Source organism: Rutilus rutilus (assembly GCF_951802725.1).
Source record: "Rutilus rutilus genome assembly, chromosome: 4".
NCBI lineage: Eukaryota > Metazoa > Chordata > Actinopteri > Cypriniformes > Leuciscidae > Rutilus > Rutilus rutilus.
In genome coordinates this window covers 37,258,581-37,272,813 of record NC_140212.1, presented here as the reverse complement: position 1 = coordinate 37,272,813, position 14,233 = coordinate 37,258,581, and the positions used below count along the sequence as shown (strand labels likewise).

At 35.4% G+C, this 14,233-nt stretch overlaps 1 protein-coding gene and 1 long non-coding RNA gene across 4 annotated transcripts; both read left to right on the top strand.

The window, feature by feature from the left end:
• The first annotated feature begins 230 nt into the window (after positions 1-230).
• Positions 231-2,520, top strand: LOC311289233 (uncharacterized protein). Its single transcript, XM_084407070.1, has 4 exons — positions 231-748; positions 915-965; positions 1,335-1,466; positions 2,084-2,520. Exons 1-4 carry the CDS (start codon positions 301-303, stop codon positions 2,383-2,385), a joined length of 933 nt encoding a protein of 310 aa, XP_084263196.1. The 5' UTR covers positions 231-300; the 3' UTR covers positions 2,386-2,520.
• Positions 2,521-6,291: 3,771 nt separating this feature from the next.
• LOC311289257 lies at positions 6,292-10,306 on the top strand. 3 transcript variants are annotated; one of them, XR_014627087.1, is made up of 6 exons: positions 6,292-7,027; positions 7,265-7,292; positions 7,454-7,693; positions 8,086-8,247; positions 9,465-9,559; positions 10,103-10,306. It is a non-coding gene; the product is annotated as an uncharacterized lncRNA (long non-coding RNA). The 3 variants fall into 3 exon arrangements; XR_014627085.1 differs by lacking the exon at positions 7,265-7,292; XR_014627086.1 differs by lacking the exon at positions 9,465-9,559.
• Positions 10,307-14,233: the final 3,927 nt, after the last annotated feature.

The following is a 14,233-nucleotide window of genomic DNA, read 5'->3' as shown; positions in this document are numbered from 1 at the left end:
AGAACTTGCAAAATAGCAGGGTGTTCAAATACTTATTTTCCTCACTCTATATATATATATATAAGATGAGTCAAAGTTATTTTCTGTTGAGATCAACAGTGCCACAAATGTTGTGAATAGAGATAAACATCTACTGAACCCGGAACATCCATTTGATTTGATTAACAATTAACTTGAACTACTTGTTTATCTGAAGCAATACAGATAAAGTACAAAAGACAGTAAATCAGGACACTATAAAAGGAACATGAGAGGCTGTGAGGATGAAGAGCAAGAGCTGGAAACAAACATCAGTGAAGAATGAAGGGTTTAGTATGTTTACTGCTGCTGTTGGAAACCTTTGTGTGTGTCGTACAGCATCAGGTAGATGGAGGACTCAATGAGAATGAGATCAGTCAACAGCTCAGATCTGAGGACGGAAGACAGAATCCACCTCAAACAGACACTTTGAGAGATGAAGCTTCAACTGACAGCCAACAAAACTACCATCTGTTCTTCACTGACATCAATGCAGCGCTGAGAGAACTGACCGCCACCGTTACAGAGCAGAAAACCATCAACAGAGAACTGACCGCCACAGTTACAGAGCAGAAAACAAACATCAGAGAACTGACCGCCACAGTTACAGAGCAGAAAGTGAACATCAGAGCTTTAGAGATGCGGCTGAGTGAACAACAGACGTTTATCCTGGAAGAGCTGAACAAGAAAAATTATGTTATCCTAGAAGAAATGAACAAGAAAAATGACGGTACCTCACCAAAACATTCATCAATGATCCTCAAATTAAAACACCACTGCAATACGATGCATGGTGTAAATGTTAGTGTAAAATTGAATGTATACTGTGTAAATTGTGTTATCTATTACAATAAACAGTGTAAATGTAATTTAACAGAATCTTTATTCCTTCACAGAAATATCAAATCTTACTCTGGGTCAAGTGGAGTTGAGAAAGGAAAATAGAGGTGAAAGTGTGCTTGAATGATGTTAAATTCAGTCTATACAGGTGAAACTAAAAAAATTTGAATATCGTGCAAAAGTTATAATTCTGATGATAATGGCTTACAGCTTATGAAAACCCCAAATGCAAAATCTCAAAAAATTGAATATTACATAAAAAAAAAAAGTAAATACAGAAATGTCAGCCATCTGAAAAGTATAATCATGCATATGTATATAGTTATATATACTAAATATATTAGTTTCACCTTTTAATTTGAATTACTGAAATACACAAACTTTTGCACGATATTCTAATTTTTCGAGTTTCACCTGTACATTCTCAGTGTAATAGAGTAATATATCACAATATTGCTTATGTTTTTCAATAACAGACAGAGAAATAGCTTTTTCAGCTGCACTGATGCAATCTGGCAGTGGTCATACTGGTCCTTTTACCACTGACATCACACTAACCTACAGGAACGTCTTCACAAACATAGGGAACGCCTACAACCCAGTTACAGGTAATGATCAATGAAATGAGTCATAAAACTCAGTTTATAATAATGAAAACCCTTCTGCTCCATTCAGACCTCTCTGCAGTTGTGTAATGTCTATTAGAGAATAAAGGGCCGTTTACATGACACCAGTTTCAATTAAACACGTAAAGATTTGTATGTGATTCAGGTTTATGCGCTTTGGGCGTTCATTCACACGTTCATTCATTGGGGGACTGAAAACGCAAACGTTTGAATTTGCAAGTTTTTGGAAACAATACCATTATCGTCTCCGTGTAAACAACAAAAACATGAATTTGTGTAAACAGTGATGTCATGCGTAATACGTGATCAGTCTAAAGGTGTGTGGTGTTTCTTTACAAAAGTGACATTGCCACCTACTGGCCAGGCAGCAGAATACAGCATTTAAAGTAGTTTCCACGAATCCGTGTTAATGGGGATTGTTTTGACAACATCTGTCCGTGAAAAATGCAAAGAAAAAACTTGTCCATTTTTAGTACATTGTTGTTATGTAAACAGCCTGAAATGATCTGCCATCTTTTGAAACTATTACACAGTGTGCTTGATAATAAAGCAATCATACAGGAAACAGCTGATTCTGTATCTCTTGTTATTTGATTTAGGTGTTTTCACAGCCCCGCTGAAAGGAGCGTACATGTTCAGAATCTCTGTATTGGGTTCTGGCCCAACTGAAGCAACTGCATCCATTTATAAGAATGGAGAGCGTATGGTTATGGCATATGCTCGTCAGCCTCAGAATGTGTTAAACTCCTCGAATGGAGTTGTGTTGATCCTGGAGGTTGGAGATGTTGTCTATGTGAAACTTTGGTCTGGCGCGAGGATATATGATAGCCAGAATAACTACAACACTTTCAGTGGTTTCCTACTGTTTCCCTTAAGAGAACAGGAGCTTTGCAGAATGTGATTCCAATAATTCTGAACCTTCAGTGTATGATTTAAGATGAAAATCATGAAGAATCATTAACATATGAACCTGTATTAATGAGGTATAATGTATGTGTTTGAAATTTGCAATAGATTACTGTACACTCCAAAAAATGCTGGGTTAATATATATATTGCTGATTGTACCTTAAATGAAACTTATTTTTTGTAACTTTACTATTGTACTTTATATAACTTTTGTTAAATTTAATAAAACTTATATTATATTATTGGCAAGATATTGTCTACCTGAGTAATAATTTAAGAACCTTAAGCAAGAACTGACCACAGGGAAGTCTGCTGAACTAATTGTAAGTACTCTTTGAATGCTTATAGTTTTGTCCAGATTCGACTTTCCTTACCTACCTGAGGATAATAAATAAATAGGTAGAAGGTGTAAAGGTTAAAGGACACACCAGAAAACAACATCTACAAAAGTTCTCAGAGAATTAAAAGGTTTAGCTCTCTAGGTAATGTTTTATTGAAAATTGGTCAGGCTCTTGACCCTTGAATTTTTATTGTGTGTCCTTTGGCTGTATATCTGTGTATGAAACACATTTGCTGTTTCAAAGGATGCCAAGATAAAAATGTGATCAGGTGATATTGGTTAACTATTGATAGTGATATCATCTTAATGGCCTGATTTACTGATCTCATCCACAGGCCATTTGCTGATTGTAAGTGTTGATGCATAATCAGTAATTATATAGGATTTTAAAAAAGATTTTGTGTTTTGTACACAAAATGTTTTTAAAATCCTTCATAATTACTGATTGCAGTAACACTTACAATCAACACTTTGTGTGTTGTAGCATTAAGATGATTTATGTTCACCTTATTATAATATTGATGCATTACAGTAATCTTTATACAACAACAGCATTATTTACAGTTCATTAATGCCGCAATCTTTAAGTAAATCATCAAACTACAGAGAAACGCAAGTCATCAAACCATTTCACAGCCCTTTGATCCTTTGATTTTCACATACATTTAACTTCAGCTGATCTGTTTCTTGTTCAGACACATACAAGTGTCTTTATTGAAACATTCAAGGGTCAAGAGTCCAACAAGTCAAGTGTCCAAATAAATGAGACACACTAACCACCATAAGGGTGATAAAACATTTCAATAAACTGAAAGAGCTCACTGAAAGAGCATTCACTGACTAGAGCTCAACCTCTGTTAATTCTCAATAATAACTTTTGTAGACTTATGACAGAAATAAAGTCAAACTGGTTTGTAATAAGTGAAGATGGTAATGCTGTTTGGAGTTGTTTTATCATCCTCTCCTGAGATCTTGAGAGACCTAATGTCTTTTATTTGCAGTAGTTTTTTAACATAATCAAAGGTTAGGGTAGTATTGAACTCTAAATAATGTTTTCATGGTAGAAAGATTAGTACTACACTATTGTGTAACATTTAGTTACACAAAAATATGAATGAAAGCATGGCGGATCATATAACAGCAGTATTGATATAAACTAGGATGACCAAATGTCCTCTTTTTCCCGGACATGTCTGGCTGGGATTTCGAGATCGCCTAAAATGTCCGGGATTCGGCTTTTGCTTTCTATAGTCACCATTCGTTACGTTTACATTATTACATTATTTGACACTGACACGAACATCGAAACGAACACGATCTCGAAATCCTGGCTGGACATGTCCAGGAAAAAGAGGACGTCAAGTCATCTTCATTTATATAGCGCTTTTAACAATGTAGATTGTTTCAAAGCAGCTTTACAGAGATAAACATATAATTTAAGGTAACAGAGATTGTTTTGGCTTTATAGCGGTTCTTTAATAAAGTTATTTTCCAGCTAAAGTTAGTTTTGATTGATTCGCTTCCGTTGCAACGATCATTTGATATTAAATTAGGGGCCGATAAGACGGCACCATTCTCTCTACACAGACTTTAAACGCGAACCTGTGAGAAACGCTGATGGCGTTCACATGCGCATTAAGAATTGGTTCTATAGTTATGTGCGTTTGAATATATGTGCACAGGTTTGTAATTCCCTACAAACCAAGCCTAAACAAAGTACTGGTCTTTCCTTAAAAAAAAATACAATTCTGTATCAAAATTTATGTCACTTTGGGGTAGGTACGCGAAACGAATTTTCCCGACAATACTTTATCTGTATAGTGGTAAAGGGATCCTCCATAGGGAGAGACTAGTTGGCACTTCAGCACTGCGTTGTCATCGGGTCCAGGCAAAGGTCCTTCATCAGATCTGGATAGGGCCTGAATCCGTCAGGCTGCGGGAAAACCTCGGGATAAACAAAGACACTAAAATTAGCGTAAATGCCATTCTTCTTATGATGTACCGAGTACATCGGGATTTATGGGAAGTGTTCCCGGTTCCGGCTGACCTAATCTATGCAGCCTAACATTGAATTATAGAAGTCTATAATGTATTATGTGAATGCTAGGTCAAAGAGATGTGTCTTTTAATATAGCTTTGAACTGACAGAGTGTGTCTGCTTCCCGGACAATGTTAGGAAGACTGTTCCAAAGTTTTGGTGTTAAATAGGAAAAGGATCTACCGCCAGCAGTCGATTTCGATATTCTAGGTATTATTAACTGGCTGGAATTTTGAGATTGCAATAGACGTGAAGGACGATAATGCGCTAAGAGCTCGCTCAAGTACTGCAGAGCTAAACCATTTAGTGCTTTGTAAGTAATCAGCAATATTTTAAAATGTATGCGACGTTTAATAGGCAGCCAATGCAGTGTTGACAGAACAGGGCTAATATGGTCATACTTCCTTGTTCTGGTAAGAACTCGAGCTGCTGCGTTTTGAACTAGCTGTAGTTTGTTTATTAAGAGTGCAGGGCAACCACCCAGTAGAGCATTACAATAATCTAGCCTTGAGGTCATGAACGCATGAACTAATTGTTCCGCATTTGTCAATGAGAGCATATGGCGTAATTTAGATATAGTTTTAAGATGGAAAAATGCGGTTTTACAGATACTAGACACGTGACTTTTTCAAATGAAAGATTGGTATCAAAGAGCACACCCAGGTTCCTAACCGACGACGAAGACTTAACCTGCAAGTGCATAATTAACTTAACTTAATTTATACTTGTATGTTTTATGGCTGCAATATAAGTTGCAGGATTCCACATCTACAGAAAGGCCTACAGAAGAGTCTGCACAGACAGAGGAGACATAGGCCTACAGGTGGGCAGTGTATCCCATACAAAAATGTAATATATGGCCATATATGTACTTATATTTTAAATAGCATGACATATATCTATACATATATTTGACTTATATGAGAACACAATATATGCCTGCAACATATATCTATACATATATTTGACTTATCTGAGAACACAATATATGACTGCAACATATATCTATACATATATTTGACTTATCTGAGAACACAATATATGACTGCAACATATATCTACATATATTTGACTTATCTGAGAACACAATATATGACTGCAACATATATCTATACATATATTTGACTTATCTGAGAACACAATATATGCCTGCAACATATATCTATACATATATTTGACTTATCTGAGAACACAATATATGCCTGCAACATATATCTATACATATATTTGACTTATCTGAGAACACAATATATGCCTGCAACATATATCTATACATATATTTGACTTATCTGAGAACACAATATATGACTGCAACATATATCTACATATATTTGACTTATCTGAGAACACAATATATGCCTGCAACATATATCTATACATATATTTGACTTATATGTTGCAGGCATATATTGTGTTCTCAGATAAGTCAAATATATGTATAGATATATGTTGCAGGCATATATTGTGTTCTCAGATATCTCTACATATATTTGACTTATCTGAGAACACAATATATGCCTGCAACATATATGAACATTTATGTGTCCAAACATGTGAAGAAAATATTTGAGTTCATCCATATATGATACCATATATCTGCATATATTACAGTATAGTATTGGTTTCTCGCATATATGGACAACATTAATTAAATATGTGACATACATATTTGTTTTCAACATATTTAATAAATGTATGTAAACATACACTGTAACCCTTTACTGTAAATTTACAACGAATTTCTTACAGAATTGTACTGTATTTCCATAATACAGTATTAAGATGTATCTTTTACAGAACAGCTGTAAATATACAGCACATTTCTGTTTTCGTCCTGATAAATTCGTTACCATCATACTGACTGAAAAGTCATTGCATTGTGGGATTGATTTCTTTCGCGCTCAATTCAGTTCAAATGTGACGCGTCATGCGAGCAGCAGCAGACAGTAACGTTAGGCAGCTACAACAGGCAAACTCGTTTTGTCAGCGGGATTCAACTGAACAAATAATCATTCCTGTTATCAAGATAAACAATGTCTGCGAATCTGTGAGCAATTTTAAAGCTTTTTTGAGGTTCGGTTCGGTTCGTGTTTCAAACATTAGTTGCCTGTGACGCAGCAGAAAATGGACGACGTTAACGGTAGCAGCTACCTGAAGACGGATGGAAGAATTTGTCATTGAATAATCTAACCTGCGCGTGACGATAAGTGGGATTTAGAGTTTGAGAGGATGGAGAATTGTTCAACTGAGTGATACGGTAAGCCAATATATAAGTTTTTTTTTTTTTTTTTTTTTTTTTTTTTTGCGTTTCTACATTGTTTTCACGTATTTGGTTTGATTTTGCGAACGCGGTTTAACGTGGCCGCGCAAGCAATTCACTGACTCTGTTCCACCTGTTTACCAAGTAACGTTAACTTCGACATTTCATATAATTGGCAACCTTTACCATGCTATTTGCATGACGTGCATTTGATATATATTTTTTTCGTTTTAGGCTTTGTAATCTGATGGCCATTGTTAATGTAAGTGCTTTTAAGTAGTGTTACAGTTATAGTCTATCTATGTGGTAAAAAAAAAAAAAAGCTGTCAAATTCTGTCAGTTCTGTGATCGTGCTTTTGAATCGTTGTCAGAATTTTGCTAGCACATGAAAATCCATGTTCCTAATGCTGTTTTCAAATGTAGTAGGCCTATTCCTGATTGCCATCCCATACAACTACTCCCTAATTCAAAGAAGTTAGACGGTGTTATCCTTCAAGCAGATAAGTAGAGATTATTCAGCAAATCTCATTAATTTGTAATATGTTTTATGTTTTGGTTCTGTTGATCAAGGTTGTGCTGTCCTTTTTAAAAATTGTTTCAGGAATTTGCATCGCTGATGTCCAGCAATCTACATTTGCCAGAAAGTCCACGACTTATTTCCTGGTATGTAAACATTAAAGGGGTAGATGAAACCTAAAATGAAAAGCCATCAATTACTCACCCCACTGCAAAATATGTTTTTCTTAATTAGTGTTTTTATTTTGTTTCCAGTCCAGATATCTACAATTCTTACATGAAGATGCATTTAATAGACACGTAAAAATTGTCTTGTTTTCTTAAAGAATAAGTCAAAATTAAGTGAGTTTATGCTTAAAACAAACAAAATTATATGCCAGTGCATTTTAGCATTCTAACCAATTTTAATTTTTAGTTGAAAAATGTAATTCATAGAACTATGAATAGACAACTACATCGAACCACAGTGGAACCCACAGTAGTTATTTTAATTATTAATATTATTTATTTATTCTTTATTTTTTTTTATTCCATTACAGGTCAATCTCTAAGCAACCAGTGCTGGATATTAAGTTTGGAAGGTCAAGGTGTGTGTTAAGGATCACAGCCTCTTCATCACTGGCCTGGCAGCGCTGTTTGCCTCCTCCAATAACTTCAGCTTGCAGTACCAGGAAGAGGCAGCACCTTGAGTTTGTTCAGAGGTTAGTCATTGGCATATTTGCCATTCATATATATATATATATGTACATATATTAGACTGAATTGTGTCACTAACCTTGACTTGACAGTATTTATTATGTTGACTACTGGTATGAACAATATGGCCCTGGTTTCCATACAGGGCTTAGCTTAAGCCAGGTCTAGGCCTTAATAAAATTAGGGTATTTAAGCAGATTTTATAATAATGTATCATAAAAAAAAAAAAAAACATTACTGGTGTGCATCTTGAGATAAAACAGTGGCAGTCATATATTTTAAGATATGTCAGTGCAAGTTGTTTTCAGTTGAAGGATTAGTGAAAATTCTGTCAGTAATTACTCACCCTCATGTCGTTCCAAACCTGTAAGACCTTCGTTCATCTTCAGAACACAAATTAAGATATTTTTGATGAAATCTGAGAGGTTTCTGAACCACCCATAGACAGCAACGTCTTTGCAACTTTTAAGGCCCAGAAAGCTAGTAAAAACATTGTTTAAATAATCCATGGTAACTAGTGCAACCTTAAAGGAGAACTCCGGTCAATTTTAACATTGAGCTCATTTTTTTGTAAATTTGGAGTGCTGTCAGTACAGAGAACAACGACAAAAATCGCTGTTGCCTACACCGTGTTATCCTCTTTTTAAAATTTGCACCCTGTTGACTTCAAGTTTTAAACCTGCTTTTAGCCTCGTAACATCCTTGATGTGTCATACAAGTGCCCAGCCATGTGAGTGATTCCTTCAGAGTGAACACGGGTGAATCTGACTGCAGTAGATGTGAAAGATATCTTGTTGAAACATCTACAAATGTTAATTAAATCTACAATTTAAGGTGGCAAATATTACCCCTTAATAAAAAATGTTAATTTCTGTCACTGCTGTAAACTGACCACTGCATAGAATATGAAAAATATGAATATCTTTGTCAGTCAGCTGTCAGCAGGCCTAAACAAGCCATGGCACCAAGCACAGAAACACAATCAGTAAAATGTTATCTAATTATTATCAAGAAAACTTTGAAAATATCGATCGAGACATATTTTGTCAATATTGCACACCCCTAATGCATGGTATTAATTTTGATTTCTTCGGGTCTTAAAAAGGTCTTAAAAAGCCTTAAATTTGACTTTAAAAAATGTGCAGAAACCCTGCTTCATAATATTTAGATTGAACCACTATATATTTACCAATGTTTTTACCACTTTTCTGGGCTTTGACAGTTGCAATGATATTGATATCAATGGAAGGACAAAACTATCAGATTTCATCAAAAATATCTTCATTTGTGTCCCGAAGATGAACAAAAGTCTTGAGGGTGAGTAATAATGACAGAATTTAAATTTTTGGGTGCAAACATGCATTTTAGTCTGGTAAATCATGTTGTCATATATACAATAAACATTGCAAGTCTTGCAATTAAGTTAAATTATTTCTGTCACAAAGGTTTGGGCTGGATTCTGGCAGTGTGTGCTCTATATAAACGGAGAGTCTAAAGACTGCCTTTCCACTGATACTCTGATGGCACCGGATGAGGGGATGATATTGTTAATGAGCTGGGTGATGAGTAGACAAAAGTTGTAGAATAAAACTTTAAATCTGGCAACCCCACTTCCAAAAATGTAGTTAGTTGACAGTGCGCATGTAAACAGACACATTGAGTTGATGTATTTTACCAGGGCAGAAAAAATATCAGTTATTGATCACAACATCCAACATTGCATTCTTTTTTTTTCACAACATCCTACATTGCATTTTTTTTATGTTGTTCAGTTTTAGACAGCTTTTGTGCTGTATCTCTTTGTCAAAATATATACACTCAGTTAATAATATTTAATTGTTGTTTTTTTCTGCCTTTTAGACGCTTTCTTGACATCAATCCTGAACGTGGATCAAAAACAAAGAAAGGACAAGTAACTTAAAAGAAAACTGGCCAAGTTGTGCAAAACAAGAACACCACTGTAAGCCTACAGGTGTCCTCACTTCTGCGAAACCTTGCAGACTTTGAATGGGATTTCGTTTGCACTTTTATGGACTTCAAAAAAGAAACAGCATTTCACTGTCGTTATAAAGCTTGGAAGAGCAGGACATTTTTTAATAGAACTCTGATTGTATTCGTCTGAAAGAAGAATGTCAGATACACCTAGGATGACTTGAGGGTGAGTAAATCATGTGCTAATTTAAATTTTTGGGTGAACTATTCCTTTAATTAAGTGCTAACTGTTACCTGTTTGTTAAGTGTTAAAATTGCATTTTATGTTTAAAAAGTAATTCAGCCAACATGTTCACAGAAGGCAATTTAACTAAATAAATGTTTTAAAACCCAGAAAATGTTGTTTTCTTCCTAGTGTGACTACTCTTATGAAACCTTAAAGTATAATATTTTAATTATGTAATAATAAAAGCAGTATTCCCTGTAAAAATACAATTTATTGCTGTCGACAAGTTGTGAAATGTGGTATATACTGTATTTGGTAATTACAGTGGAGTACTGTAAATGCTGTTTACTGTAGTAGTGTTGTAAAAATACAGTATGTGGATGGCAACCCAGCTGCCAGTATTTAACTCTAAATTTACAGTGAAAAGTTTTACAGTGTACATGCATGTGATACTGATGCATTTTTAAAGCTGTGGCATATGGTTATGGTACTTTGTGGATGTATTTGTCAAAAATGACAAAGAAAACACTGCATTATTGTATTAAAATACTATATTTGGTATTCACACAATAGACAAAATCTCCAACTATAGGCATTTCATTTCAAGGCATTCAGATATAAGATTTGTATCCCTAATATATGTTAAAGTATGTACTATAGAAATAAGTACATATATGCATGTATAAATATATGCGTCATATATGCATGTATACATATATGCGTCATATATGCATGTATACATATATGCGTCATATATGCATGTATACATATATGCGTCATATATGCATGTATACATATATGCGTCATATATGCATGTATACATATATGCGTCTTACATATATTTCACATTTATGTGCATATACGGGAAAATATATGGCACTTACATGAAAACGGCCATTTTTGATATATTTTGAAATATATGTTTCATATATGTATATGTGTTTTACATATATGAATTTTGCATATATTCTCATATATGCAGCAGACATACATGGGCACTAACATTATATATGTAATTTACATATATTGACATATATTACATTTCTGTATGGGTATAGCCAACTTTTCCTTTTTATTTGTTGCATGAGGCATGTGTCTAATATCTCTTGTTGCAGGCACTTGACCACTGGCTGGGGGGGGGGGGGGGCAATGTTGCAACAATGTCACAGGCCCTGTCAGGTGTGCAACCCTCAGACTTTTCAGACACTGAAATCTTCCCTTTAGTTAGCCAAAGTTCATTTCATTGTGTGCCCTTGTCCTGGCTAGAGCTGCATTGTAACTGGTTTGGGTCAGGGAATGGGGTCATAAAACACCTGTCTGCAGGCAGGAACATGTCATAATCACCTATGAACAAATGCAGTTCTGTTAGGATCAGCATAAGTGTATGTAATACAGTGAGCTTGATATTTAATTGTGGAACTTTTCTTACCACTTTCAAATAATGTGCATAAATGTGAATCTCTGAAAATTCTTAAGTCATGCACAGATCCTGGCCATTTTGCTTTCACATTTGTGATATGGAAGATTTTAGTCAACTGCCTTTTTTTATTTGATATAATATTACTAATCTGGAATATTAAGAATCACAATAGTAACTGGGCTGCACATTTACACTGTGAACCCCCTTTCTGTTCACATAATTCCCTTCATAGAGGCCAGGCCCGTTTGAAGGAATTTGGGGGCCCCAAGCAAAATGGACATGGAGGCCCCCCCAATAAAAAACATATTCCATATTCATGTAACCATATTCCGTCCGTTCGAAAAAAAGTTGCACTAACTGTTTGTTATAAGCAACATTTGCCGTCAGGCAGACAGCTAACATAAACATAATTTTGCTAGCCTACCTACTGCAAAATTACACCATTTATACAAGACAACTATTTTAGAACTATATAAGAACTATTTTATCCAGTGTAATTTATTACCACTAGGGGTGTAACAAAATTCACGATTCGTTTCAATACGATATACTTGTGTCACGGTTCAGTATGTTTTCGATACAGCAAAAAGAAAGAAATGCCAGAGAAATTTCCTTGATTTAATTTTTTTTCTTCTTTTTTTAATTAAAACTAACATCATAAAGTATGATATTTTTTTACTTTGAGCAATTCTGGAGCTATAATTGACTCTTCTTAGGAGCATATAAAACAAAACAGCACCTTGGAAAAAATGAAATGTAATATTGTAGTAGTTATAATGTTTATTTTAGTTCAGATTAACATTTGAGGGCAGCAATTGTATTCATAATGTCAAAATAAAACCGACGTAATGTTACTTGAAGGCATTATAGCCTACTATTCCTGCCAAACTATGTGAATGTTTCTCACTAGATCTCGCAGCGATGTTATTACTTCTGTGGTGAATTAAAATGCTTTCTTTACTGGATCTCTTATTAGCGCTGTGTAGTAACAGTGTCGCTTGATCAAGATCGGCTCGCGCTGCTTTGGTCCAAACTGATAAATGGTCCGTCAACCACACAACGAGCAGTTTCGTCCCGCTTGCATTACGTTTGCCATTTGATGTTGGACAATGTTGTGGTCGCGCCGGCGTCTCTTACATTATGAGCGCGCTTGCCAAACGCAACGTGCCTAAATTTGAAATAACGAAATTTTGGTTGGCAGGAAAAATGGTCCAACATTTCGCAGTTCGGTTTCAAAATGCGTACCGAAAACCGAACTGAAAGCCTAGTACCGAACGGTTCAATACGAATACGTGTTCTTTCTCTTCATTCTTTTCTGGCTTCCTGAAGCATAATTCCGCTTCACGATGACTGCCGAGGAGTTTTTGTATTTTGCCGGCAGCAGAGATCGTGTGGTTGGCTGACTGCTGTCAGCGACTATACTGAGGGGGCCCCCTTGAGGGGGATCCCGATAACAGTGTCATTGCACTTTACTGCATTGACTATCAAAGGGGCGCTCACACAGTTTGTCGTTGCATTTTATTCTTAACCAGTCGTTGTCTTGGGGCCCCAGGCCAGCTCGGGGCCCCAAGCAATTGCTTGGTTTGCCTGCCTTGTCGCGACGGGCCTGATAGAGGCCTTGATGGCAGTCTATGGTCTAGCCTATAGTCTATGGTACCAATCACGTTAGTGAAGCCTGAGTGACATATACTGTAAAATCGGCATGGTCATGATTGCATGATCTTCATAAAAAATTATGATAGCCAAAAAAAAAGAAAAGAAAATGCTTTAAAAAAAAAATGCTTTACAACATTGGGTCTTAACTTCATGTTCAAGGAACATGCATGCATGTCATTCAATTTAGTAAAGATGAAGCTGAAGGTTTCAAGAGCATCGATTCTGTCCTCTGAAAACTCAGCCTTCTCTAATCTGTCCATGGCTTCAGAAACGTCTTGGTCCTTCATACAGAGCAGCTGAACAGAACCAAGCACTGACTGATCCAAACACCACTTGCTGGCTTATTCAAATCTTCCATCAAGTGATTCTGTGAAATATTACAGAGAACAAGGGAGATACAACTGTAATAAACAGCACGCACAAGAAAAGTACTGTAAACGTGTAAATTGTGTTTCAAGCGTAAGAAAAAAGATTTGCAACATTTATTGTTGTTTTGTACTGTACTGTAAGTGTAATTCATGTATTGTGAAACTGCAGCTTCACGCTAACGACATAAACATAAATATGAATTTAAATTTAATTTACAATCTTACGTACACTTCCACAAATCTTACCCTGCACATGCAAATCTTTTTGGCATCATCATCAACTTTTACGTCATTATATAGTTGTCTTTTCAGCACAAATTGTTTCAGAGCAGTACTTTCTAATGTTTATTTGACGAAAAAATATGTATAAAAGTGTTTGTGCCCCTATT

Bases quoted from the DNA above. Each gene is read 5' to 3' on its own strand.
- LOC311289233 (XM_084407070.1), top strand. From the start codon at position 301: ATGAAGGGTTTAGTATGTTTACTGCTGCTGTTGGAAACCTTTGTGTGT. The intron at 749-914 runs GTACCTCACCAA...ATTCCTTCACAG, and splicing joins AATGAACAAGAAAAATGACG to AAATATCAAATCTTACTCTG. The intron at 966-1,334 runs GTGAAAGTGTGC...TTTCAATAACAG, and splicing joins GTTGAGAAAGGAAAATAGAG to ACAGAGAAATAGCTTTTTCA.